Source organism: Ovis aries, chromosome 2, assembly GCF_016772045.2.
Source record: "Ovis aries strain OAR_USU_Benz2616 breed Rambouillet chromosome 2, ARS-UI_Ramb_v3.0, whole genome shotgun sequence".
NCBI lineage: Eukaryota > Metazoa > Chordata > Mammalia > Artiodactyla > Bovidae > Ovis > Ovis aries.
In genome coordinates this window covers 34,656,063-34,681,996 of record NC_056055.1, presented here as the reverse complement: position 1 = coordinate 34,681,996, position 25,934 = coordinate 34,656,063, and the positions used below count along the sequence as shown (strand labels likewise).

At 42.5% G+C, this 25,934-nt stretch overlaps 1 protein-coding gene and 1 long non-coding RNA gene across 10 annotated transcripts in view; one reads left to right on the top strand and one right to left on the bottom strand.

Annotated features, from left to right (window-relative positions):
- The window catches only part of NTRK2 (neurotrophic receptor tyrosine kinase 2), a 400,491-nt gene extending 382,648 nt beyond the window's left edge, over positions 1 to 17,843 (top strand). For all 7 annotated transcript variants that reach the window (XM_042243073.2, XM_042243071.2, XM_042243072.2 and 4 more), the window contains 2 exons: positions 10,985 to 11,143; positions 12,029 to 17,843. In XM_042243073.2, the coding sequence (XP_042099007.1) occupies positions 10,985 to 11,143; positions 12,029 to 12,214 (345 nt within the window). In that variant the 3' untranslated portion in view covers positions 12,215 to 17,843. The remainder of the gene's footprint in view (positions 1 to 10,984; positions 11,144 to 12,028) is intronic.
- Positions 17,466 to 25,563, bottom strand: LOC121818607 (uncharacterized). 3 transcript variants are annotated; one of them, XR_009599528.1, is made up of 3 exons: positions 25,474 to 25,563; positions 21,734 to 22,161; positions 17,466 to 17,699 (listed from the first exon to the last, which is right to left on the bottom strand). It is a non-coding gene; the product is annotated as an uncharacterized LOC121818607 (long non-coding RNA). The 3 variants fall into 3 exon arrangements; XR_006058601.2 differs by lacking the exon at positions 25,474 to 25,563 and adding an exon at positions 24,662 to 25,443; XR_009599529.1 differs by lacking the exons at positions 21,734 to 22,161; positions 25,474 to 25,563 and adding an exon at positions 18,278 to 21,726.
- Positions 25,564 to 25,934: the final 371 nt, after the last annotated feature.

The following is a 25,934-nucleotide window of genomic DNA, read 5'->3' as shown; positions in this document are numbered from 1 at the left end:
GTCCCTCTCCACCAAATTTAGGTCTTGAAGCCCTAACTCCTATGTGGCTGAATTTAAAAACAGAGTCTCTGAGGAAATAATTGAGGTCAAATGAGGTCACAGAGTGGGGCCCCATCAGCAGGATTAGTGTCCTTATAAGAAGAGACATCAAAAGCTCATACTCTCCCTGCACTCACACAAGCTACACAAAGTTGCTAGTGAACCAGAGCTCTCACCAGAGACTGAACTGGCTGGAAACTTGATGCTGGGTTCTAGTACTGTGAGAAAATAAATGTCTTGTTTTAGCTCCCCAGTCCATGGCCTTTTGTTATGGCAGTCTCAGCAAATGAATCCAGAGAGCCTTTCCTAGCCCTGAGTCTGACTCCATATCAGACTGGAGGCAGAATGCTTCCGGAGAGATGGGTTCTGGTGTAGACTCTGCCTTCTAACCTGTGTGGTCTCTGGCAGGTCACTTTGCCTCTGGGCCCGGAGATTCCTCAACTCTTAGACTGAGATGAAAAGACATGCTTGGCTTACCCTAGAAGACTATCAGGGAATCAATTCTTAGTGTAACAACAGCTAATATGTTTTGTACTTTTGTTATTAATGTGTACCAGATGTTAATTCTAAGAGCTTTATGGCATATAGTTAAGTTCACCTTTTTTAGTGTACAGTTCTGGGTTTTGGCAAACACAGTCATTTAACTGCTACCACAATAAGAGTTCAGAACATTGTCATCACCACCCCCAATTCCCTCATACATCTGTAAGACAAGCTCCCCCCAAATTCCCAGGCCCTGACAACCATAGTTTTCTAGGCTTATAGTTCTGTCTTCTTAAGAATGTAATACAAATGGTATCACACTGTGGCACCACAAAGCTTTTCAAATATCAATTTATTGAATCTTCACAACCATATTCTGAGATATGTACCATTATTATACAATTAATAGATATGGAAGTGCTATGAAAAAGCAGAAAATGTATACAAACAGAAGGTATTTTCCCACTATTTATATTATTATTTCATGGTGGAATAAAGATAAAATGAATTCTCATTGGGAAAAAATATTCAGAAAATATTTTGACTAACCCAGAAACCACTTGGCTTGAAATTAATGTCATACCCTCTATGACCAGATTAATAAAAGATAATGGAAGATTTTCTAGGCTGCAAGTGACAGCAGTTTCAGGTGAGGCAATAATCATTTCCCACTGGAAGAGACAGGGTGACCAGGCTGTCCCCAGCACTCCTCCTGACCCCATTCATTCATGGCTGTGTTCACGAAGCTCCGTTCATTCACAACATCTAGGAAGGGCTGAATCACTTCCCATGAAGTATCCTCTGGTTTGCTAGCCACACACCACAAAAGCACCCATCACTCTTTGTAATAGGAGATGTGATCCTGGATATGGTCATAAAGTGTTCGCAGTCTGACCACAGCAGTCCCAGGTTCTCTAAGGAGATGATTTTGCACAAATTGTTTCACTCTCCCCCTTTTTTAAAATTTCCTATTACAGATGCAGTACATAATAAATAAATATATAAGGTCCCAATATTTCTTAAAATTTACAGATATCATGAATTTTTAAGGAACAGCTTAGGAGAAACGCAGAAATAAAGCAAGTGGGTGTAGAGTCTGATCAGGAGAGCTAGGAGTTTTTTCAATATTTAATGAAGCCAAAAGCCTCTGACAGCTAATCATCCCTTAATGGGGCTTGCCCTTTGGCCTGCCTGTTTCTAAGGGAGTAAAATGTTTGGCTTCCAAATGAGTTATCACTCACTCACTAAAGACCACAAGTTGAACGTGGCCTCCCAGGCATCGTTGATCTTTGCTACTTGAGTTTAGAAGGTCCCACATTAGCTGTATTGTTGTTGTTTAGTTGCTAAATCATGTCCAAGTCTTTGTGACCCCATTGACGATAGCCCACCAGGCTCCTCTGTCCATGGGATTTCCCAGCATTGGAGTGGGTTGCCCTTTCCTTCTCCAAGGGATCTTCCCAACCAGGGGAATGAACCTGCATCTCTTGTATTGGCAGGCAGATTCTTCTTCTTTACCATGGAGCCACTTTATTCACCTTTAAATCATCAGTGTTTGGGCACTTGCTTTGGATCTATAGAAGGGCTCCAGCCTGCCACCATGCCTCTGAGATTCACAGAGGGGAGAGTAAGCATCACTGTGGTCGGAGAATGAGCTGTGGGGAGGACAAGAATGATGCTTTGGGAGATAAAAGAATTAGGCAAAACAAAGGGCAATGTTGGCATTTGAAAGGAGACTAGACAAGTGAGATTTGAGAGAAGACTCAGAGAAAGGGACTCAGAGATAAAGTGGGAGGATCCACACTGAAAGGGATAGATGCTGTCAGAGAAGACAGCGAGGGAGCAAGGAAGATGGTAGATGTGTTTTATGTGAAGCTCAAAAGAATGAGAGCTATGCTTGTTACCTCCTCTCATTAACCAGTGTACCTGGAAAACAGATTGCATATTCCTCTTCAGCTTGTACCAGGGATAAAGATACTATGTGTATTTGTTAAAAAAATAAATAAATAAATAAGAAAGAGCCTAAACTCCAAATAATAGTGAATTAGAGAGCTGGCTTCAATACTGCTGGTCACCAATTCATGTCTCCCCTTGCTCAGCAAGTTCCTTGACCTTCCTAAATCCTAGTTTCCCAGTGTAGAAAAATAAATCCATTGCACGTTAAGCAATGGAGAAATTTCCACAATCTATAATGTTCAAGCTGGTTTTAGAAAAGGCAGAGCAACCAGAGATCAAATTGCCAACATCCGCTGGATCATGGAAAAAGCAAGAGAGTTCCAGAAAAACATCTATTTCTGCTTTATTGACTATGCCAAAGCCTTTGACTGTGTGGATCACAAGAAACTGTGGAAAATTCTGAAAGATATGGGAATACCAGACCATCTAACCTGCCTCTTGAGAAATCTGTATGCAGGTCAGGAAGCAACAGTTAGAACTGGACATGGAACAACAGACTGGTTCCAAATAGGAAAAGGAGTACGTCAAGGCTGTATACTGTCACCCTGCTTATTTAACTTATTTAATTTACATCATGAGAAACGCTGGGCTGGAAGAAGCACAAGCTGGAATCAAGATTGCCAGGAAAAATATCAATAACTTCAGATATGCAGATGACACCACCTTCATGGCAGAAAGTGAAGAGGAACTAAAAAGCCTCCTGATGAGAGTGAAAGAGGAGAGTGAAAAAGTTGGCTTAAAGCTCAACATTCAGAAAACAAAGATCATGGCATCTGGTCCCATCACTTCATGGGAAATAGATAGGGAAACAGTGGAAACAGTGTCAGACTTTATTTTTTGGGGCTCCAAAATCACTGCAGATGGTGATTACAGACATGAAATTAAAAGACGCTTACTCCTTGGAAGAAAAGTTATGAGCAACCTAGATAGCATATTGAAAAGCAGAGATATTACTTTGCCAACAAAGGTCCATCTAGTCAAGGCTATGGTTTTTCCAGTGGTCATGTATGGATGTGAGAGTTGGACTGTGAAGAAGGCTCAGCGCCGAAGAATTGATGCTTTTGAACTGTGGTGTTGAAGAAGACTCTTGAGAGTCCCTTGGACTGCAAGGAGATCCAACCAGCCCATTCTAAAGGAGATCAGCCCTGGGTGTTGTTTGGAAGGAATGATGCTAAAGCTGAAACTCCAGTACTTTGGCCACTTCATGTGAAGAGTTGACTCATTGGAAAAGACTCTGATGCTGGGAGGGATTGGGGGCAGAAGAAGAAGGGGACGACAGAGGATAAGATGGCTGGATGGCATCACGGACTTGATGGACGTGAGTCTGAGTGAACTCCAGGAGTTGATGATGAACAGGGAGGCCTGGTGTGCTGCGATCCATGGGGTCGCAAAGAGTCGGACACAACTGAGCGACTGAACTGAACTGACCTGATAACCTAGTGACCAAAGAGTATGTAACCAAAGAGTATTTCTTGGGCAAGAAACAAATATTGTAGTTAAACTGATTAGATGTGTCCAAGTTGATTTAAAAATAGTAAAATCATTGATTTCAGTTTTACGAAGGCCCTAGGCCCTTTTAGTATTTTGTCCAGGATTTGTTGTTTTAACACCTTTTAAACATGGAGATTTAAAGGATGCTTAGGTCTAGGTGTTTTTCCAAGAACAGTTTACTTTTTTAACCAGATCATCCTATACATGTCACCCTCAAAAGTATGAGGTGTCATAGAAATAAATATTTAGAACCAAACAAACAGTTCTTTTCATAGATGTTTTAATGACAGAATCCATTCTTTTCCATATCTTGATTTACTTTAGGCAGTATGGAATTTTTTTCTTTTTTCTTTATGGCCACTGGCTCCAGACATTGTTCTGATTAGCTTCACTGCTTTAAGCAAGTCACAATGATAAGCAGCCTTGATGGCCAGCCAGTCTTTCCTTTTCCATCATTTAACCTTCCAAGTCTAAGTCTCTGTCCTTTTTCTCCATCTTCAGAGGATATGAGACATCAGTCACCATCTTACAGAGCAATATTCCCTCATGTTATTCATTATAACATCTTCCTAAACCTCATTCCTAGATCAACTAGTGTGAAGTCTGCACCATAGACGCCCCCATCTACTGTACAGATGGTAATGTACAGAATTGTATATTAATGTATAGGATGTATAGAGGAATGAATGGGATTTCATACACAACTTAGAGAGTTTTTATACTCCCTGTGCACACCAGTATTTTGGATTACATTTTATTAGGAAGTTTTGAATTTCACTGAATGGTTCTTATTTGGGGTGTCTATTAGGTTAGGCAGTTTCCAACCATTTAATCTAAGGGCATTTCTATGAAGAGTTTAGAGAAGTTATTGGCGAATAGATGGGAAAGTACTAAATACTGATCTCTTTGAAGGAACACATTGAAAATTCCTCCCCAAATATCAACACTCAGAAGAAACTTAAAGATATGGTCTGCTTACCAACCAATGCCCCCCATGCCTTGCCAGCCGTTAAGTAATAGGCACCCTTCCCTCTTGGGCATGTGATCCATTAGCAAGAATAGGGAGTGCCCTCAGTGTTACAGGAGCTGTGCTAAGGGGTGTTGGGTTCCCTGGCACTTAGAAATATCGCTGAGCTATTGAAGGGAGGATAAGTTCCTTGCAGTGATGGAACTTGAATTTGCCTTTAAGAGACATTCCAGAGGAGGTAGAAAACTAGATCAAACTTTCCAAAAGGCACGAGTCGGTTTGGCCTGGGTGAGGAGCCACAGCTGTTTGCTGGCTGAATTCAGGGCATGAATTGGAGATTGCAGAAGCCTGAAACACAAAGTGAGCCATCAGAATGAGCCACAAGGTGTCCTGGGGGAGGGGTTATGCATATGTCTCTAGATAAGCCACTTCAACTCTCTGAATTTAGGGGCATTATTTATAATATGAAGGCAAGCTGATGTCTACTCAAGAGGGTAATTACTGGGTTCAAGTGAAATCACTGAGCAGAAATTCTTTGTAAAGGTAAGCTGCTGTGTGTTGACAGATGATTATGGTGGGAAAGTAGTGGCAAGTAGTTAATTACAGAGCTAAAATTCCAGTCTCTTGGGTTGAGGAAAAGAAAAACTGTAAGCCAAGTCAGCTCCCTAGTTAAGTGGATTTCCCATGTTGTATCAGCTCCTTCTGGTACATTTAGTGAAGAGCACATTCCTGACCAAGGTTGATCACTGGAAGGTCTCTCCCGGCATCACTGTGTGTCTGGCAATCAGAGCAGCAGTTCTGACTCCCCATGTCATACTTGGGATCACTTTCCATCTCACAAATATTTAAGCAAGAGTGTGAGGGCCAGCTGCCAAGTTGCACAACACAGGACAAATATCTCATTGTGTTTGTCGCGCACAGTATGTGGTGTTGTGAGATCCAAAACCACTCGGTGACTGTGACTGGAATGCGACAGTATTCTGTAACCAGGGTGGCTTTCTTTTTATTTTGTGGGGGGGCACTTTTGTGACATGATCCAAACTCCTGAGAAAAGGTGGCAAAAGAAATACTCAGAAATGTTCTAAATGGGTTTAGAAAACTCGTGAACCCTGTCTGAACTTTTATTAGATGCTCCCACCACTGGCCCATTTGACATTAGAACAAGGAGAGCATTATTTATAATGGCATGTGTAAAATCTCAGAGGGGGTTCTTGGAAACATTAGAGTGAAAAATCTGTCCCAAAGAGACTGCAAGTGTAAAATAAATGATCAGATGGGAAAACATGTAAATCAAAATGTGAATCTTTTTCTTTTTTTCTCCTTTAAAGGACATGGGAGACTTTTCTTTGGCTATAAGCAACACAGGACAGAGAACTGTAAGAGTAGGTGTTGTAATGAGAGGTGTCCTACAGTACTGGTCACTGCAGAGGGAGGAAGTGACCACCCTCTGTGGGAAGCCAGTAGTGCTGACTCTTCTTAATGTATCTAGAATGGCTGCTTCCCACTGAGAGAATAAGATAATAAAGGCTCCAGAGAAAGAAGCAACACCTAGAAATAATTTAGTGCATTAAAATTCATAAAGAGCCCTCACAAATATTGTTTGCTTGAGTATTTAGCTTGTGATAACCTTAGGAGGTATATATTATTACCGACATTTTATAGTTGGAAAAACTAGGACACAGAGAGGTTTGGCAACTGTTTAAGTTTATCCAGCTAGGAAATAGTATATGGAGTAGTATGTATTGGAGCCCAGCATTTCATTTGTGGCATGTGGGTTAGGTCCCAGACCAGGGATCAAACCTGTGCCCCTCGCAGTGAAAGTGCAGGGTTTTAACCACTGGACCACCAGGGAATTCCCTATTTTGCTTTTTAAATTGAAGTATACTTGACATATAGTACTCAGTTTGTCTGGTGGTTTAGTTGCTCATTTATGCCTGACTCTTGCAACCCCAGGACTGTAGCCCACCTGGCTCCTCTGTCCATGGGATTTCCCAGGGAAGCATACTGGAGTGGGTTGCCATTTCCCTCTCTAGGGGATCTTCCTGACCCAGGAACTGAACCCTGGTCTCCTGCATTGCAGGCAGCCTCCTGCCTTGCAGCAGATTCTTTACTGACTGAGCCACCAGGGAAACCCTTCTATTTGTATACAGTATAACTAATTGGTATTTCTATGTACTGCACAGTGATCACCACAGAATAAATCTAGTTAATAGTTGTCTACTTAATATAGGAAAAATTTTTTCGTTGTTGTGAGGAAAACTTTCAGGATCTACTTTCAAATATGCAATATAGTCTTATTTATTATAGTCACCATGCTGTACATTGTACCCTCAGGACTTATTTTAGAGCTGGAAATCTGTACCTTTTGGCCCCCATCTAAAGTCATGAGTTGAGTATTGTCCACTGCACCACAGCTGGGAACACACAAAGAATACAAAAGCCTGGCATCTTCGTAGTTTAATGCGTCCCAAAGTGGGATTTTTACTGGCTAGTTCTAGGAATGTATGTAAGTGGCTCTTTCTCTTTCTCCCGTACAAAAACACATTTAAATTAATTCAGTTCACTAAATTAAACAAAGTTTAATTTATTCTTTCTGCCAAACTCCTGGGGCACTTCAAGGGTATTCTGTTCATTGTGGATCTCCAAGAAATAAGGAGGGTTACAGATTATATTTGACACCTCTGACCTAGGAACACATGTGGAGTGTGTGTGTGTGTGTGTGTGTGTGTGTGTGTGTGTGTGTGTGTGTGCGCGTGCTCAGTTGTATCCAACTCTTTGCAACTCCATGGACTCTAGACCTCCAGGCTCTGCCGTTCATGGAATTGTCCAGGCAAGAATACTGGCCATTTTCTCCTCCAGGGGATCTTCTCCACCCAGGGACTGAACCCCTGTCTCCTGCACTGGCAGGTGGATTGTTTACCACTATGCCACCTGGGAAGAGTCTGACTTAAGAGCAAGTGTGGAGACCTAGCTCTTAATACTTTGAAGGTGAGGTAGCCAGAAAAACACCACATTGTTCCATAATATCCCTGTCTTCTCTTTACCACCACAGATCGACTATTCATTAGATGTATTCTTGCCTGGAGAATCCCATGGACAGAGGAATCTGGCGGGCTACAATCCATGGGATCACAACGAGTCAGACACAACTGAAGCAACTGAGCGTGCATTATCTGATTTCAACATTTTTCTAATTCTAATTTCAATATTTCAACTTCAATAATTTCACTATTCCCATAAAAGATAGAATTATGTGTTTTCACTAAAAAGCTAGGCAGAGACCTCTCACTCCATGTCACTCTGCACCACGTAGCTCCCCACACTGCCACCCACATTGGTGCAGGGGTGTGGGCTGCCAGCACCTGGGGGTGCATACCAGCTTGGTGTCCCCAGTGTTTGTAAGCATCTGAAAATGTTGGTAGATTTCCTTTCCCCAAGTCCTGGGTACATGGGGTTTCAGGGTTGCAGAGCCGGGTGGATATCCGTCAGCCAGAAACATGCCCATGTGGCTGTCCCCCTATGACCACCAGCATCCTTTCTGCTCAACCTGGGTTGTACAGGTTGTGTTTTGGACATCAACTCCTGGTGGTGAGTACCGTTATCACTTACAAGCATGTCCAGGCAGCTCCATGAGGGAAATCAGTGGTCATTTAACAGCGACTGCAGAATGAGGAAAAAGTGATGAAATTGAAATCTGATGTTTTTTTTTTTTTTTTTTACAAGTCTTTGTCTGCTTTTATTTCTTGTCAGTTAATATTTAGGTGTGGAATAGCTGGATCATACAGAAAGTGTTTAACTTTTTTTTTTTTTTTAATTTTTACCTGGTTTGATTTTTTTTTTTTAGTTTTTTATTTTTTAAATTTTAAAATCTTTAATTCTTACATGCATTCCCAAACATGAACCCCCCTCCCACCTCCCTCCCCATAACATCTTTCTGGGTCATCCCCATGCACCAGCCCCAAGCATGCTAGGCAACAAGCCCACACTTAGCACCTGAACTTTTGATGCATTGAAATCCTGAAGAGTAAAACTATAGGGGCACCTTAATCCTGTGCCAGCAAGTTATGTCTCCACTTGTCAGACTCTTTGTACAGAGAATGTGTGATTTTTTTCACATGTGTGCTTTTTGGCTAATAAGAGCATCATTTAAAATTACCAAACAAATTAGAAATCTCTGACACTCTCCGCTCCTTGGACTTCAGAGTGGAGCAGCATTTTTTTAGGCACTTTTAGTCCATTTTCTTCCCTTAATGCGTCAGAAATGAGAATTGTTGTTGTTGCTTGGTCATGACAGACTCTTTTTGACCCCATGGACTGCAGCACTTCAAGCCTCCCTGTCCTTTACTATCTCCTGGAATTTGCTCAAAGTCATGCCACCCAACCATCTCATCCTCTGCTGTCCCCTTCTCCTTCCACCTTCAGTCTTTCCCAACATCAGGATCTTTTCCAGCGAGTCGACTCTTCACATCAGGTGGCCAAAGTATTGGAGCTTCAGCTTCAGCATCAGTCCTTCCAATGAATATTCAGGGTTGATTTCCTTTAGGATTGACTGGTTTGATCTCCTTGCTGTCCAAGGGACACTGAGAATTGTAACTGGGCAGAAACTCTATGTGGCATTGGTCTCGGAACTCAGGGGCTGGCAGTTGTCAGGGAAGTCTAATTCCTGAAGTCCTATGAACTCAACCACTGCCCCAATGTCAGCTTGGCATTTGGGCAGGTAGTGCTGGGGTTCACCAGCATGAAAAGTGGGACCTGCCACCCACAGGGCTATGGTGCATAAATCTGATCTCAATTCAAAAATCAGAAAGCCTTGATGGGCTACAAACCTATACATGGAATTCTTACTTTTTCTCCAGGAAGTAGGAAATGATAAATCTCTTTGGTCAAAGTTTTCTTCACCTGTGCTAATGCTGTTGCTGTGTAATGCCTCAGCCGTGGCGTTTTTACTAAAACGGGCTTTTCAAAACCCATACTTGTCTTTGAGTTTAAGCTTGCACTCCTCACTGCACTGCAGGCCGATAATCGAGATATGAGTCGCTGGGGCAAGGAATAACTGCTTTATTCAGAAGGACAGCAGACCAAGAAGATGGCAGGCTCATGCCCCAAAGACCCATCTTGCCTGTGTTAGAATTCAGACTTTTTTATACTAAGAGGGGAAGGGATAAGTCAAGCATTTCCTGGTTCCCATCTGCCTCTAGAGGGGTGTGTTAAATTCTCCCTCCCAGCAGTGGAGGAAGGGCCTGGTCAGGATGTTTCCTGTGAATTAAACAAACATATTTTAGCTGAATGCTAATAGCTGTGGAGCAGGATTCCCAGAGATGGGGCATTACGTATAATTTAAGCTTATACTCAGCATCCCTTTAGTGATTAACTTGTAATAGAATACAAAATGTTCTTCCCTATTACATACTTACCAATTTACTTTTGTAAATCACTTCAGTTGAAGTGCTATAGTAAAGTCTTGAGCTCAAAGACCTGATTTCTTTGTGTCCATAGCAACTTGAACCTCAGTTGCCTCATCTGTAAAATGGGAATAGTCATTTCTGCCCTGACCATTGCTGGGTTGTGACAAGGATGTTCAAGACAGCTCTGTGTGATCTCCTGACAGTTTAAGGAAGCATAAGGAAGCTGTGGCTTTGCTAAGGAAACAGAGTCCTTTGGTGGGTCATTTTGGATCCTGAACCCTCATTATCTGGGCCAAAGTTATCTTGTTAGGTAGACAATCAAGTCATTCTCATACCAGAAAGTATGTGCGTTTGTGTTTTATACATGACTATCCACCCAATCACCATCTCTGCTCCTATATAGTTTTGGGAAAGAGAATTGCAAACAGTATGAGAAAAAATCCTTTGACCACACTTTGCCCTCTGTCTCTGTTGCTTGAGATGATAAACAAATTGCATTTCCCTTATGCCTTATAAACAGTTAAAATTAATAAATACAAATAAAGGGAAAAAATGCACCCCGTCTCCCTTCCACACTTTTTCCCCTGATGATGGGAACTTGGTTTCCAGGTGACTGATGCCGTCCTGCTTACCCCTTTTCTGCCAGGTCGGTGGCCACACAATGCTGCCCATTCGCTGGATGCCCCCAGAGAGCATCATGTATAGGAAGTTCACCACCGAAAGTGACGTCTGGAGCCTGGGGGTCGTGTTGTGGGAGATCTTCACGTACGGGAAACAGCCCTGGTACCAGCTGTCGAACAACGAGGTGCGTGTGTGGTGAGCAGCATCAGGATGCCTGGAGGGCTGACACTGAGAGATACCCCTGGGCTGGAAGCCAGGAAATGCTCTCCTGTGGCGTCCCTGTGGCTTTGTTGGGAGCAGCACCTCCCCATGGCCTGCCATGTACCTAAGTATCATGGTCATTCTCCAAACGTAAGAGTTCTGGAAAGAGAAAAGCAGAGCATTTGCTGATGTGCCTGTGATTCTCTGGTGCGGGGATCCAGGAGTCATTTCGTGCTGTTCATCTAGGAAATTGATAGCAGATGTGGCATTTTGGCACCCTGAGAGTCCAGCTAGCTCTTTTGGTATTATTCCAAGAAGCTTTCAAGCTTCTCTCCTTTTTTGCACATTTCACTGGTACATTACTTCTAGTGAAAAACTCAGGCATTTTGTTTTTCTTTTCTAATCCTTTTGCAATTATGTCTATATTTAAACATTACTTCTTGATCAGGCACCTCACTTCTCCAGGTCCAAGTCTGTCTTTTTTCCAATTCCATGATCCAAAATGACTGCTCATTTCTGTACCCTATGATTCCCTGGCACAAAAGTGACCCTGGTTCCATCTCAGGCCAGTACAACTGAAACCCATTGGAATTCCAGGGTGTGGTTTAGGAAGATTCCATCTAGATAAATTATTTCTCCGCCACTTTGATGAAATCAGTGTGACTTGAAAAATGGATATGAACCCATCAAATTAACCATGATATGCAAACCTAGAACAATTGCTTTCTTCCTTCTGAAAAAAGAGAAAGAAAGAAAGAAAAACACTGAGTGGGTTTCTTTAAAGCAACCCTCTCTCTGTACTGACATTATTGCATCCACATTGATTTTCCTCTAGTCTGATCCTGTCTCTGTGCTCCATTCCATCTAGGTGATAGAATGCATCACTCAGGGCCGAGTCCTGCAGCGACCTCGAACATGCCCCCAGGAAGTCTACGAGCTGATGCTGGGGTGCTGGCAGCGAGAGCCCCATATGAGGAAGAACATCAAGGGCATCCACACCCTCCTTCAGAACTTGGCCAAGGCATCTCCAGTCTACCTGGATATTCTAGGGTAGGGCCCATTCCCCCAGACCAGTCCTTCTGAAAGCACTTCCTCAGTTGGGCCGAGAGGATGAACGTCTTTTAACTGCCGCTCGATGCCATCAATCCGCTGTTCTTTGCTCTGACAGTATTAACAACAAAGACACTGAGAAGCTTTCCGAGGGAAGCGACGTGTACTTCTCCACCTGTAGACACAGTATGGACTTCTTTTTAGCATTCTCTTTCTCTCTTTCCATCTCCCTTCATTTATTCTCTAGTTTCCACCCCCCCTTTATTTTTTGTCTTCCTTGCTTTACAACCCCTACCTTTTCTTTTTTAATCAATCTGGCTTCTGCATTACTATTAACTCTGCATAGACAAAGGCCTTAACAAACCTAATTTGTTATATCAGCAGACACTCCAGTTTGCCCACCACAACTAACAATGCCTTGTTGTATTCCTGCCTTTGATGTGGATGAAAAAAAGGGAAAACAAATATTTGACTTAAACTTTGTCACTTTTGCTGTACAGACACCGAGAGTTTCTATGGATTCACTTCTATTTATTTATTATTATTACTGTTCTTATTGTTTTGGGATGGCTTAAGCCTGTGTATGAAAAAGGAAAACTTGTGTTCAATTTGGGAAGCCTTTATCTATGGGAGATTAAGACCAGAGAGAAAGAAGATTTATTATAAACCACAGTATGGGAAGAACAAAGACAACCATTGGAATCTACTGGCGTCAGTTTCAACTTAAGAAAACCCAGCCACTGGTAGCTGGGAGGAATGTATCGGGCATTTTCCCCCAAGGACCTTTCTGAGGAGTATGAGGACTGTTGAACTCTGTGCCATGGGCTATTCTTTTCCCATCACCGGAAATGCTAGAGTGTAGTACAGAGAAAATACGGCTTCTGGGAGGCAAGATGGCACACAACACATTCCGACAGTCTCATCCTTGTAGGCCATGGTGATGGCACTGGTTTGTTTTGCCGAGTGTTATCCACTGAGCCTTTGTCAAGTTCAGGTGGATTCTCATCCAGAGATCATTTCAGGGTCAGATGGGAAAGCCAAGGACTTGGAAAAGAGAGGACAAGCTCTAAACTCAGAGGCAAGTTTCTCTTACATTGAACTTTACAGACAGCACTTCCCTCGACCCCTGCCCTCCACCCCACCTGTCCATCCAACTGTGCAAGCAAAACTGCATGGTCTTCATCAATTAATACCTTGTGTGCATAAACTACCGCTCCAGACATCGTGCCCCTGATATGTAGAGCAGATCCGTAAAAGATATAACTTAAATAATTATGGGAAGCTAATTGAATTCATCAGCTGAGTATAAATGTCTCTGAGTCATATGGTGGTGATGGGTTGTTAACAAATACGGACCCTGAAACTTGGATATCCTCAACAACATCCCACCCACTGTGGGGCTGGGGAAAGGGCAAAATCAACCCCCAAGGGAGAGGAAACCTCGCCCACCCTGGGGGTATCACAGGCATTGATGTTCAGTGTACACAGGCCAAGACCTTGCTCTGGGCTCTGGTTGGGAGAGTGGTTTCATTCTAAATGTACTCCATTGTTAATAAGCTGTTTTGTTCTTTTCACTGCATTTTAAAAAAGTAAAAATTAGGCACAGCATACCAATGGGAGGCTATGCCCAGACTGAGCTTTGGAGGTGTGCTTCTGGGCATAGTCACAGGTTTTGCAAAAAGAAGTTGTAAATTTAAATAGAAATTTACAGTTACCTGGGTGATCAGTTATACCAAGGAAGAAAATTTTTTCTGTTCCTCAAGAAAACTTGCTACCCTCTGTGAGGGGAATTTTGCTAACTTGGCATCTTTATAATATGAGCCAGATTGAAAGGGAGAGATTTGAATTCAACTTAGGTCATTTTATTTCATGTTTGTTTCTGAAGGTGCAAGTGCTCTGTTTAGGTTTTGCTTGTGCCCTTATGCCCTTAATTACTGGAGCACCTTATTTTCCATTATAGGCAATGAAAGCCAGTTCTCAAAAAATCAAAAGTATCCGTTAACAGAGAACAAAAGGAAACCCAGTAGTATCTGCTGTCAAATGAAGGGGGTTGGACAAGACAAACCCCATAGTCCTTTCAAGTTCTGCACTGGCCTGTGAGACATGGGAGCTGAATTGTTGTTCTCTTGGTTGGCGACAAAAAACCCTCCAGAACACACATAATAATATAATGAAAGCCATATCTCCATGATATATACCTGCATGTATATATCCTATTAAGGACCCATAGTACTGTTAAAACACTGTGGCACCCTGTGAAGCAGTAAGAAGAGGCAGGTTTGTATAAAATTTTTCTAGATTTCATCAGCAATGACCCAAAAGCCTCCACAGGTTTGTCATTCTGTGCAACTGGCCAGCTGCTCTGGGGGAAGAAGCTGCAAGTTACTTGTTTGATCTTAACAGAGAGCAAAGGAGGTAATACTTGAAGGGTTCAGATTAAAGGAGGGCCGTGCAGTATTGGAGCAAGGATTTGTTTAAAGCAGATGAGAGGAGGGAAGCATTCCCCTCCCCTTTCAGTGTTGTGTTTTCCTCTGAAGGAAAAAAGCAAAAAAAAAAAAGAAAAAGAAAAGAAAAAAATTCTCTTTACCTTCTGACTCCCTCAAGGTCTTGAAATGAAAGGTTCTATGCAAGTGCAAAGTTTTATAGTTATTTATATTGCTGCTTATTGTTAATTTTTTTCCTCTGTTGTCTCAAGAGTATGTACTGACTGCAGAGACGTCTCACATTGAAAGGATCCCAGACTGCTTTTAAAGTGGCTGAACGAAACACAAACCATCTTCGAGTCTCCACCCTTGTTCTTCCAGAATCCTCTCTTCTCATGCTTATAATTTTAAAAAAAGGGCCAACCTAATTCAGCAGCGCAAAGGTCACAAAATAGGACCTGCCATGAGATTCATTAAAAACTACAACAAGAGTGGTGACAAACCCAATTCTCTAGCCTGAACTTGGCCTGACAAAGTTTCCATTTATACATTGTTTCATAGTTTCCCAAGCATTTTTTTTCACATACGGTGACAAATTATTCCCATTTTTTGGAGGTGAGGAAATTGAGACTTGGAGAAGTTAAATGACATGCTAGAACTCTCCAGGCACCCCTGGGACTTAATCTAAGTACTCTTGACTCTGAAGTTCATGATTTGGTCCACGAGAGACTCTCATATATAAACAAACTGTATGAAAGAGAAAGCTGGCTAACAAATTCATGAAGTAGGATATGAAATTAGAAGAGCAAAATGAATTATGTGAGATGTAAGCAGCTGAGATCTCATGATATATAATCATGTTCATAGCTTCAGCTAAACCTTTGCACACTGAACCAATGTCAGAATCAGGCTTATTTAGGAAACATTTTGAAGTAGGCTATAAAAGATGATATCAGAATTCACATTATGTGTTCACATCAGCGCTCCCTGTGATATTTCCACATATTTATATGTGTGTTATAAATACTTGATTTATACATAGACAAACATACGTGCATAGTGTGTTTGTGAGCTTATGTATAAATTTATAGGCACACAGTAATAGACATAATTATGAGTAGGGTGCAGTATGAATAATTTGCTTAAAATCTGCTGAATAACCAAAACCTTTTTAATGTCATGTTGCTGGTAGTGCTTCCCTTCTCCATGTGGGTAGGACCCCATTACACTTTTCAACTCTGTGCAGTACTGCATGGGTGGGAGACATATTTAGGATAATGTGCTTCCCATAACTGAATCGAAGCCATCCCACTACATTGAGTCCTTTTTTCTGCCTCTTTGCAAAGGAAAATGCAGCTGGAAATAGATCTCCTTATGTAAAGTTCCAGAAAAGGAAAATTTATTTTTTTTTAATCCTTTCTCACATTTATTTGTATTATGCTCACCTGTCCCACTGAAACCCCTTTACCCTTGCTTTCAGAGGCCAAGCACTCCAGAAGAGCACTGGAGTGTAGGGAACCCAGTGTCCTAAAGGCCAGTGGTGAGATCCAAGACCCCACTGCAGGGTGAATTCCCACATCCTAGTGGAACACAAGAGACAACAGTGTACAACGCTGGCCTTTGCAAAGAACCATGACGACAGGATCCCCTGGTCAGGAATAGACTTCTTTCTTCTTTTTTCAACTTTTTCTTTTTTACATTGGACCTTCTATAATACCAATAACATTAAATCATGTATCTAATTAAATAAATGACTACAGACACACATACCCTCAATTCTCTTACTCTTTCTTTCCCTTTTTTCCCCCATTTGAGGACTTTTTGTTTCCCATGATGAGCTTCAGTTTGGTCCTATTATCACTGTTACAGAAAATCTCATGAGGGGGAATGCCAGAGACCCAACTCCTCAGATGGCTAAGTGAGCAGTTAAAGCAGTTTCTTCCCAATTAGTGACGGTAGGGTGCAGAGACTCTGAGGTTGAGACAGCAAATGATATTCTAACGAATCCACAGTGGGAGGGACTTCGAGAGAAATATGAAGGGGTATGTTCTTGTTGTCAGGGCTGGAATGGATCACTGCTGCTATAAGTCAAAGGTTCTCGAATATCCTTAGTTTTTGTATTTTTTTCCTTTTCTTTTACCTTTATTTATTTATGTATTTATTTATTTATATATATATTTCTTTGCTCCATTCATCACAGACACAAAGAGAAGCAAAAAAAAAAAAAATATATATATATATATATATATATATATATGTATACGTGTTGCAGGCAAAACACTGTGAATTTCACAAGAGCAACCAAGCAACTCTTTGCCATCTTAACATGCGTCTCAGAAGACGCAATGGGAAAACATGAGATGCCATTTTTTTTAGTCTATGCATTTTAGGCCAGGTCTGTGTTTATTTCTTTGGTCTGTACCTTAATGAGAATGATCCTGAGTGAAGGCTGAATGTTCAACATACTGGAGCAAGCAAAATAAAAGCTGCTAATTGCCACAGGTTTGAATTGGGAGAAAAAAAATTGAAGAAAATGAAATGTAAAGGCCTACATCTTACAGATTGTATGTCTTACTGTAAAAATGTATAAAACTGCTGGAAGTGTTTCAATATGAGGTCTTTGAATTAAATGTGGATTTTAAATATATAATCCCTGGACAAATGACAAATTATGGTGAAATACTGTTCCTTGCATTCATTGATCATTATCTATCCCTCACAAATCTGCCTAGAGATGCAGACAGTCTCTGGATCTGCTTCTGTACATGGAGAGATGTTTGTATATATCCAGGCCATATCCACACATACGCGCGCACACACACACACACACACACACACACACACACACACACACACACACACATTTCAACATCTAAAGATATATTGCCCCTTAAATTGTGACCTGGTATTTGAAACTCTCTTTTCATTTGCTTTATTTTCCTTTTAATGTGACGTCTCTGTACTGATACTTACTGGTTCTTGTTTTGCTATCTTTTTGGAGGTCCATTGCTTTATTAAGACCCACTGCATCTTGGCTGATTTCAAAGTGACACCAGAATATCAGTGCTTAAAAAAACAAAAAAAAAGTTTTGTTTGTAAATTATGTGACCAGCTTCTCTCAACCTGACATGGAAAGTCTCTTGTACTACACTGTATTTAATAAAAATGATGTCTTACAATAAATAACATCCTCCAAAAGAGACACTAAAAGTGACATGATGATTACTAGAATTTTCACAAGGCATGGTGTGCTCTTTGTCTGTCTGTCCGTCTGTCTGTATTTTAGATAAGGTCACTGCAGGTACCTGCCATGTTTATCAGTTGAAGCAATGAGAGTAAAAGATTCCCCCTGGCTCACCCTTCCATAACCTGACATTTTAAACTTTGATCTTGGATAACTAGAACATCTCTGTCCAATAGAACTTTCTGCAATGATAGAAGTATTTTATCTGCACTGTCCAATAGGGCTAGTGGGCACTTGACATGTGGCGAGTGGGAATAAGAGCTGAATTTTAAATTTTATTTCATTTCAATTACTTTACATTTAAAGAGCCACAGGTGTCTTGAGACTACCATGTGAAACAGCACGGAATAAGCAGATAGAATCACCAGGATTTCTAACAGATCAGACCTAAGAAACTTACCATAAGAAAAACGTTGTATATCATGGTCTAGGGTTGGGGCAGCTCTAAGAATCATAAGGATTCAGGAACAGAAGTAGCCAGATAGACATTTTCACATCTTCTCAGCCTCTCCGTTAACCAGTGTTTCCTAACTTAAAGGTGAAGGAAGATAAAAGAAGGGTGGTTTCACGGAGATCTGGCAGCCCAACTTTTCCTGGCCATCAGAGCCATCCACTCACACTTGCGTTTCTCAGCATCTCACAGTCGTGTTCCCCACTGTCTGACCACTGCCTGTCCATCTCCTCTGAGATGCACAGAAGGCATCTGGGCAGCATTCCTACTGGAGGCTTCAGGAATGTAGTTTGACAGCCCTGTCCTTAAATCATACTCCTCAGGAGCTTTGTCCATGAAAACGCCTCTCACTGGCTCAGATATATGTTCCTTGAGTTAAAAAGACACAACCAGGTTAAAAGTCAGCAGAGACTTGGGGAATTCAAAGCCATGGCAGGAGGGAATAACTTGTCCAAACATCCCAGCAGGAACACATGTCGTTGCTGCAGGATTGAAGTATAGATCCCACTCGAGAAACAGCATTACAGATTGCAGGGCAAACCACTGAGGCTCTAGCCAGTCATAACCCATTTGGATTATTAAAGATCCACACCTTTACCAGACAATGTTTTTATAGCCCTATTATTTGTATAGTTATAATTGGTGAGTAAAAGTGTTAGTCGCTCAGTCCTGTCTGACTCTTTGTGACCCCATGGACTGTACCCCACCCCAGGCTCCTCTGTTCATGGAATTCTCCAGGCAAGAACACTAAAGTGGGTAGCCATTCCCTTCTCTGGGGGATCTTTTCAACCCAGGGATCGAACCCGGGTCTCCTTCATTGCAGGCAGATTCTTTACCATCTGAGCCACTAAGGAAGCCCCAATAATCAGTTTAAATTCCAAACCTAAAGTCAAACTTGTCAGAGCCCTCATCTGGTTTGTAGACCCCATCCCATTTCCTCCCTCAAATACACACCTTTAGTTTACCCTTGAGAAAGCCTAATTGCTTGGCTGGGAACATAACTTCTGAAGTATTGTGGCTAATAACCTCATTCAAACAGGTGTCCTAAACTTTAGAACAAATTGACTAACAAATCAAGTGCTCAGTGCATGCCAAGGTGTTATGTATGTGTATTAGTTTCCTGATTTTTCTCTAACAAATTGCCACCAACTGAGTGGTTTAAAACAACAGAAATGTCTTGTCTCTCAGTCCTGGAGGCAGGAAGTCTGAACCTGAGGTGTGGGTGGGGCCACGCTCCCTCTGGAGATACTCAGGGAGACTGTCCTTTACTGTTCCAGCCTCTGGGGGCTCCAGGTGTTCCTTGTGGCCACATCACTCCAGTCTCTGCCTCAGCGGCCACCTTGCCTCCTCCTCTGTGTGTCTGTCTTATAAGGATACATGTGGCTACATTTAAGACCCACCCAGATAATCTAGGAAACGCTCTTCCTTGCTCTTTTTTGCCTTATCAGGTCAGGTTCCCAGGTTCCGGGGACTACTCTGTTGGCATATCCTTTTGGAGGCCTCCCTCTAAACCTCTCCAGTATGGTAACTTACCCAGCTCTTACATCAACCCTGAGAGGTGGGTACAATTATTATCCCCAGTTACAGGTGAGAAAACTAAGACACTGTGACTTAAGGAACTGCCAAAAAATTAGAACAAAAAACATGGACCAGCAAATGTAGTACTTACTATTTGCCAGAGAGGTAGTCATTTAATCCCCCAACAAGGGAGAAACTCATGAGGTCCCATTCCAGGCAACAGGCAGAATAGAAATGCAGGCACCTGGCTGGTTCCCCGAAGTCCGCAGCTGGAGTTCGGTCTAGCCACGTGTCTTAGTGCTTAGGGTCTGGGCTCCAGGCCCCTCAGAGACTGCTGAAAGCAATTCAACATCCCAGCCCTGTTACGGATGGAGTTATGAGGGGGAGCTGATGCCAAGATTCCAGGTTCCAGGAGACTAGAGAGTTTCTAGGAAGTTAAACCTGGAGTGTAAAGATTTGGGTCATTACGGATGGCGTAAGAATTTGGCATGAAGCCAAAGCCCAAATCTGGCATGGTCTTTGGGATGCTTTCCTGGACCCACTGCTCCTTAACCCCCTTCACATCACACATCAGCTTCGGGAGGGTGAGCCTGCAGTGGAGATGGTTGCCTAGCAACCAGGTTCTGAGGCTTGCAGTATGTGAGACTACCTCTCTGCAAATCTGGCCATTTCCCCCATGTCAGCTCTCCCACAGTTAGAGCTATATGAGAGCTAAAGACCTCATGCCTCCTGCTTTCTACAGGTGGTATTTTACAGTGAATGCCAGACTCACACCAAATTCATCCAACAAGCAATGATTTATTGACTATGAGGCTCGTGGGCTATAGTCCATGGGGTGGCAAAGAATCTGACACAACTGAGTGTCTGAGCATATATAAAATGTAATGTGGGCCCAGAAACTTCCCTTCCCTGACCTCGCATGGAAGTCACAGATGCAATGATGTGCTAATGCCAAGACCAGCCTGATCTCTGTTCAGGTGACGTGGGGGTGGGGTGGGGGGAGACACGATGGAAGACCCAGGGAGCTCTGGTCACTGAAAGCTGCATTCCTGGCATTAGAGACCTGAGCTCTGCCAGATTCTTCTGCCTCCTTCATGTAGCAACAATGACACTTGTACAACACTTAGAATAAATACTCAGTCTTCAGAATCAATCACTTCATGTACATACAAAAATCTGCCACGTCCCTTATCCTCATTAGCAAACAGCCTGGTATTGATAATAGCATTTTAAATACCAATTAACTACTTCAATCACTTCTCACATGGGCACCACTATTCTTCTATAGGACATCTATTTTTCATGAGACAGATCATGATATCTAATCACTTTTAGTATTACTGTATAGGTTTATTTGTATACACACATCATGTTGTATTGTTGTTTAGTCACTCAGCTGTGTTTGACTCTTCCATGACTCATGGACTGTAGCCTGCTAGGCGTCTCTTTCCATGGGATTTTCCATGCAAGAATACTGGAGTGGGCTGCCATGTCCTTCTCCAGGGGATCTTTCTGACCCCTATGATCAAACCCCAGTGATCAAACCTAGGTATCAAACCTGCATCTCCCACATTGCAAGCTGATTCTTTACTGCTGAGCCACCAGGCAAAGCCCTAAAGCCATACAGATGCTATAACAACCTGCCTACCAACAGCTACAACCTCTCCTTCTATAGCAGGTACGTATGGATTTGTAGATACCAGCCTAAGGGTGGGAAATGCCACTACTTCATTTCCTTTACATCAGGCTATATTTGACTCAAGTCCGCATCCTGCAGGAGCAAAACCAATCTCAGCAGTTACTAGGTGTGCCCTCCCTTCCTAGGGTATCCTTTAGATCTCAAGATTCACCGACACCCAGGAAATACAAGAAGGGCTTCCCATTTACCTTCCATCACAATCCAGTGATTCTGATGCCAGAAATGAGAGCTCTGCCTCTAGGTCAAATGTCCTCCAACATACTACAGCCACCTTGAGGGCCACCGCCTCCCGATACTTGATCCACATGGTATGATGGCTATCTACTCTCAAATTGAGTGACAGGCCTTGATTTGGCTTTTAGTTTCCTTTGGCTTGTGGAGATTTCTCTGTTTCTTTTTCCACTTGGTTGTATTTTACCAAGCATGTGTATGTGAACAAGACAGAAGCTTTCTGTACTCGTTTTGTGCTCCATCTTCCTGGAAATCTCAACACTTTCCTCCTTCATTTAGGTGAGGATTCTTTTCACGTAGTCCTATTTTTCTGGCAACAGCAGTTCTTGTTGTAGATCAGAATCATTTGGAGAACTTTGAAAAATGCAGAAGTCAAAGTCTCACCCTGAAAGAATTAGTTGCTATTAGTTTGAGTTGGACAAGTTGGACCAGACACTGTTTGGCTTTTATGTGTGTGTGTGTGTGTGTGTGTGTGTGTGTGTGTGTGTGTGTGTGTGTGTAAACTGTCTAGTTGTTTCTAATGTGTAACTAATGTGGAGAATTGTTGTTCTAGAGGATGATAAGATTCAGCATCAGAATTTCAACCATCCAAATAGAAACATCCGAGTACTTGACTCCAACAGAGAATGGGTCAGACCGAGAAGGGCCTAGAACTGTCACCAGTGCTAGACAGAACACTAGATAGATCTGGAAAGCAGATCATCAGTGTCCAAGGAGTTAAGTAGTAAATTGCATGTTCTCCTTCCTGCAAAGCTCCGTGGAGACCCATTATGGCCCTGTATTGAAAGCAGTCAATCAGTTCTGATCAACTGAAAGGCTGGGCTCCAGCTTTCCATAATGGCAGAAGAAGATGGTGGTTCTCCAACCATGGGTTCTGATGAAGAACACCCAGCTGCTAGCTTCCCATAAAAAGCAGGGCAACCACAAGCCTTGGACTTAGCCTGTGACCATGAAAACGGAGCTGTCTGGATACACTGGAGCTCAAGTTCTGCCATATTGCTATTAAACACTAGCATGAGACCATTACAGGTGAGAGGCCAGCACTTCCTTAATCATGCAAATTATAAGTCCCCCAGCCCCAGGGATGATAAGTCATTTTTGTTCAATTCAGCTGGACTTGGGGACTTTTCTAGTGTAGACTTTTAAAAAGCACTTTGAAACGTTGTATCATACCTCTTAGTTTGGGACAAAGAAGACCTTTCTGGATTTAGGGTAGAGGGGTGATTATGGATCAGAATGTCTTTCCTGGAGCTCCTGTAGCATCACAGATTCACAGGGTTGGAGGGGGCACAGAGGGCAGTCCCATGGACATTCTTGCTAGGGGGACCAGTCCCAGTGAAAGGGAATTTATTTGAACATCTCCTCCTGCCTTGCCCTGCTCCAGCCTACCCACTCTCCCCCTAGGCCATTTGCATTTTACAAAGTTTCCTAAGCAAGCACTTCCTGGTGCTGAACTGACATCTGCCTCCCATGGGCTCAGATCTCCTGGGAGTGCACAGAATAACTCTCATTCATTATTACTTGGCACCCTTTTATGACTCCCTTGTGCTCTTCCTCCCACATCCATCCCCCTACAGAAAACTCTGGAATGTTTGCCAAATACCCAAGACAAAAGGAGAAGGAACTCAGCTCTGCCTGGTAAAGCTAATGCCCAGCCCACAAGTCCCATTTTTCCTCCCTTGCTCTCCAGGTTTCAATTCACTTTTGGCACAAGGAGAAAGCAACTTCTAACGGGATCAGAAAGACTAAAAGTGAGGTGTGGCGCCTCCTCTCCACAAAGATTAAAAATGAGGTGCGGCTCCTCCACCCCACTTACTGGTGATGTCAAGACAGCTAACACTCCTCACAGCCCTCATAATAGAGGTCCATCCAAAACCTCCCAGGATGCTCTCGAAAATGAGGAAAATGAGGGGGTCTGGATGTTCCCAGAGACAGCGAGCTTTATTGTCTCTAATGAGAAAAAAAAAAAAAAAAAGGCGAAAAGCATTGCTTATTTGCCTGCTCAGCCAAGGGTGGGGGATATTTGCTAACCTAAAGATAGGCGTAATTTTTGTTTGTTTGTTTTGGCTCAGGAACATCTGCTTGTATAGTGATCAGGCACTAGCACTCATTCATTAACACAGGAAGTAAAGTGTCTGAGGTTTCTGTCACTGGGAGTGTTCGAGAACGCAGTAAGACAGACACTCCTGGGAGTGATTTAAGAGCAGTTTTCACACTGGGCAAAGGTTCAGCCTATGAGAAGGTCTAGTACCCAGGGGGTGTGGATGTTGAGAATTCAGTCATCCATAGTAATCGAGGGTCCCTCTCCCCGAAACTGAGGGGATGACATTGACCACGGATATGTGCCATGTGAATCAATACCTAATGAGGGCCTGGTGGCAGAATCATCTCAGAAAATGCCTGCTGAATAAATGAATAAATTTATCAGGCACACAGTGAAAAGAATGCAGAACATTCTGTGCACCCTTTCTATGTTCCAAAGTTCAGTTACATATATTATGGCAATTTTGTTTCCTAACATTCCTCTGAGGATTGGAGCATGGGCTTTCCCTCCATTTTACAGAGAAGAGTCTGATCATGGTCCCAGGAGTTGAAAGTAAGAAAGATAAGAGTCAGAACTAGAAAGCGAGTTTCCTAATTCCTGATAGAATTTTACAGCACTTAATCACCCAGTGAGTGACTGTAAGGAAAACTCCCCAGATTCGAAGTTCTCATTTATAAGATCAGGATATAATGTCAATATATCCTAAACCCCCTACCTCCTTCCATCCTCCTCCCTTGTTTTTTTTTTTTAAAGTGATGCTATTAAAAGTGAATTTTTGAACACGTTAAGTGTATGAAAAGTGTAACAAAAAGGAAAATAATACAATTTAAATGTGACTTACTTGGTTTGCAAGTCTACTCTTCAAGACTTCCAGCAACAAGTAATTTGAATCAATATTGGAAAAATACAAAATGCAGAAATCATTCATATAATTAATAGGAAAGACTGAAAAGCTTCACAAAGCAATGATATGACCTTGTCCCTTGACTCTGGGGAGAGGGTGGGACTAGGTGTAGATAAATACGTGCAGTGTACACTGGGGATGGACTATCTCAACCATGTAGGGTCACAGATGATGAAACTGAGGCACAGAAAGATAATGAACAGTCTTGCAGCTGTTAGGAGCAGTGCTAAGTCTCAGTACTTTGTTTCCCAACTTCCAGACATCCTCAGCTGTGGGCCCTGATGTTCTATTTCTTTGACTCCCTGCAGCTGAAGGAGGCATTTTCATCACAGTGGCCTGGGTGCATGTGTGCATGGGTGTATGTCCACAGCCTGCCTATTTCTAACACTAGCTCCCTGCCCCACAAAATGAGGTTCAACAACTATAATCCAGCGCTGCAAAGGATGTGCATTTATATTTTAAATGCATACAAAATAAAGTATTTCTCCTGGCCTTGCTGTATCAATAATAAGAACAAAAACTAAACCACATTACTCTCCAGATTTTAATTGTTGCTACCAATTTCCAGATTCTGCTTAGGAGATCAGTCTCAAATAAGAAAACTGAAGATAAGAAAGAATCTGGGAAGCTGTAAACAGCTGCCAACTTCCGTCCCCAACGTGGGCCCTCCCCTCCTCCCCCTCTGCTTCAGTCCTGGCTTTTGGAACCCGCTGCCCTCTGGGGACACAGTCCGCCCTCCACCATCCTACCTACGAGCTCTGCATCTCTCTCACGTCTTTTTAAAAAGATATTTTGGGAAGCAGCACACGCACATCCAGAGACCAATTACTCAATCTCCCAGCAAGTATGGAGATGATGGAAGTATAGCCCTTTGGTTTCCTAGCAACAGCGTGGGGGGAGGCTGGAAAGCGAGCTGGTTGCCCAGCACCACCTTGCGTAGAAGGCATTTGCGCATTTGGCTTTTGTTGTCTTTGACGGCCATTTCTAAAAACGGGCTCTGTATTCTTGGGGGGATTTTAGGCACTTAAGTTATTCTTTTAAAAGCTCTCTGCTGACATCCACAGGTCCTATAATTAACATCTCAAGTCCTAACAGGCCGGAAGTGTTCTGTCACCCCTAAAAATAGAAAGCCCCATGTTGGTCTTCTTCCTATGGTTTATTAAGAATTTCTCCAGTTCCCTACTTCCTCCATCACCTCTCTCACCTTTAC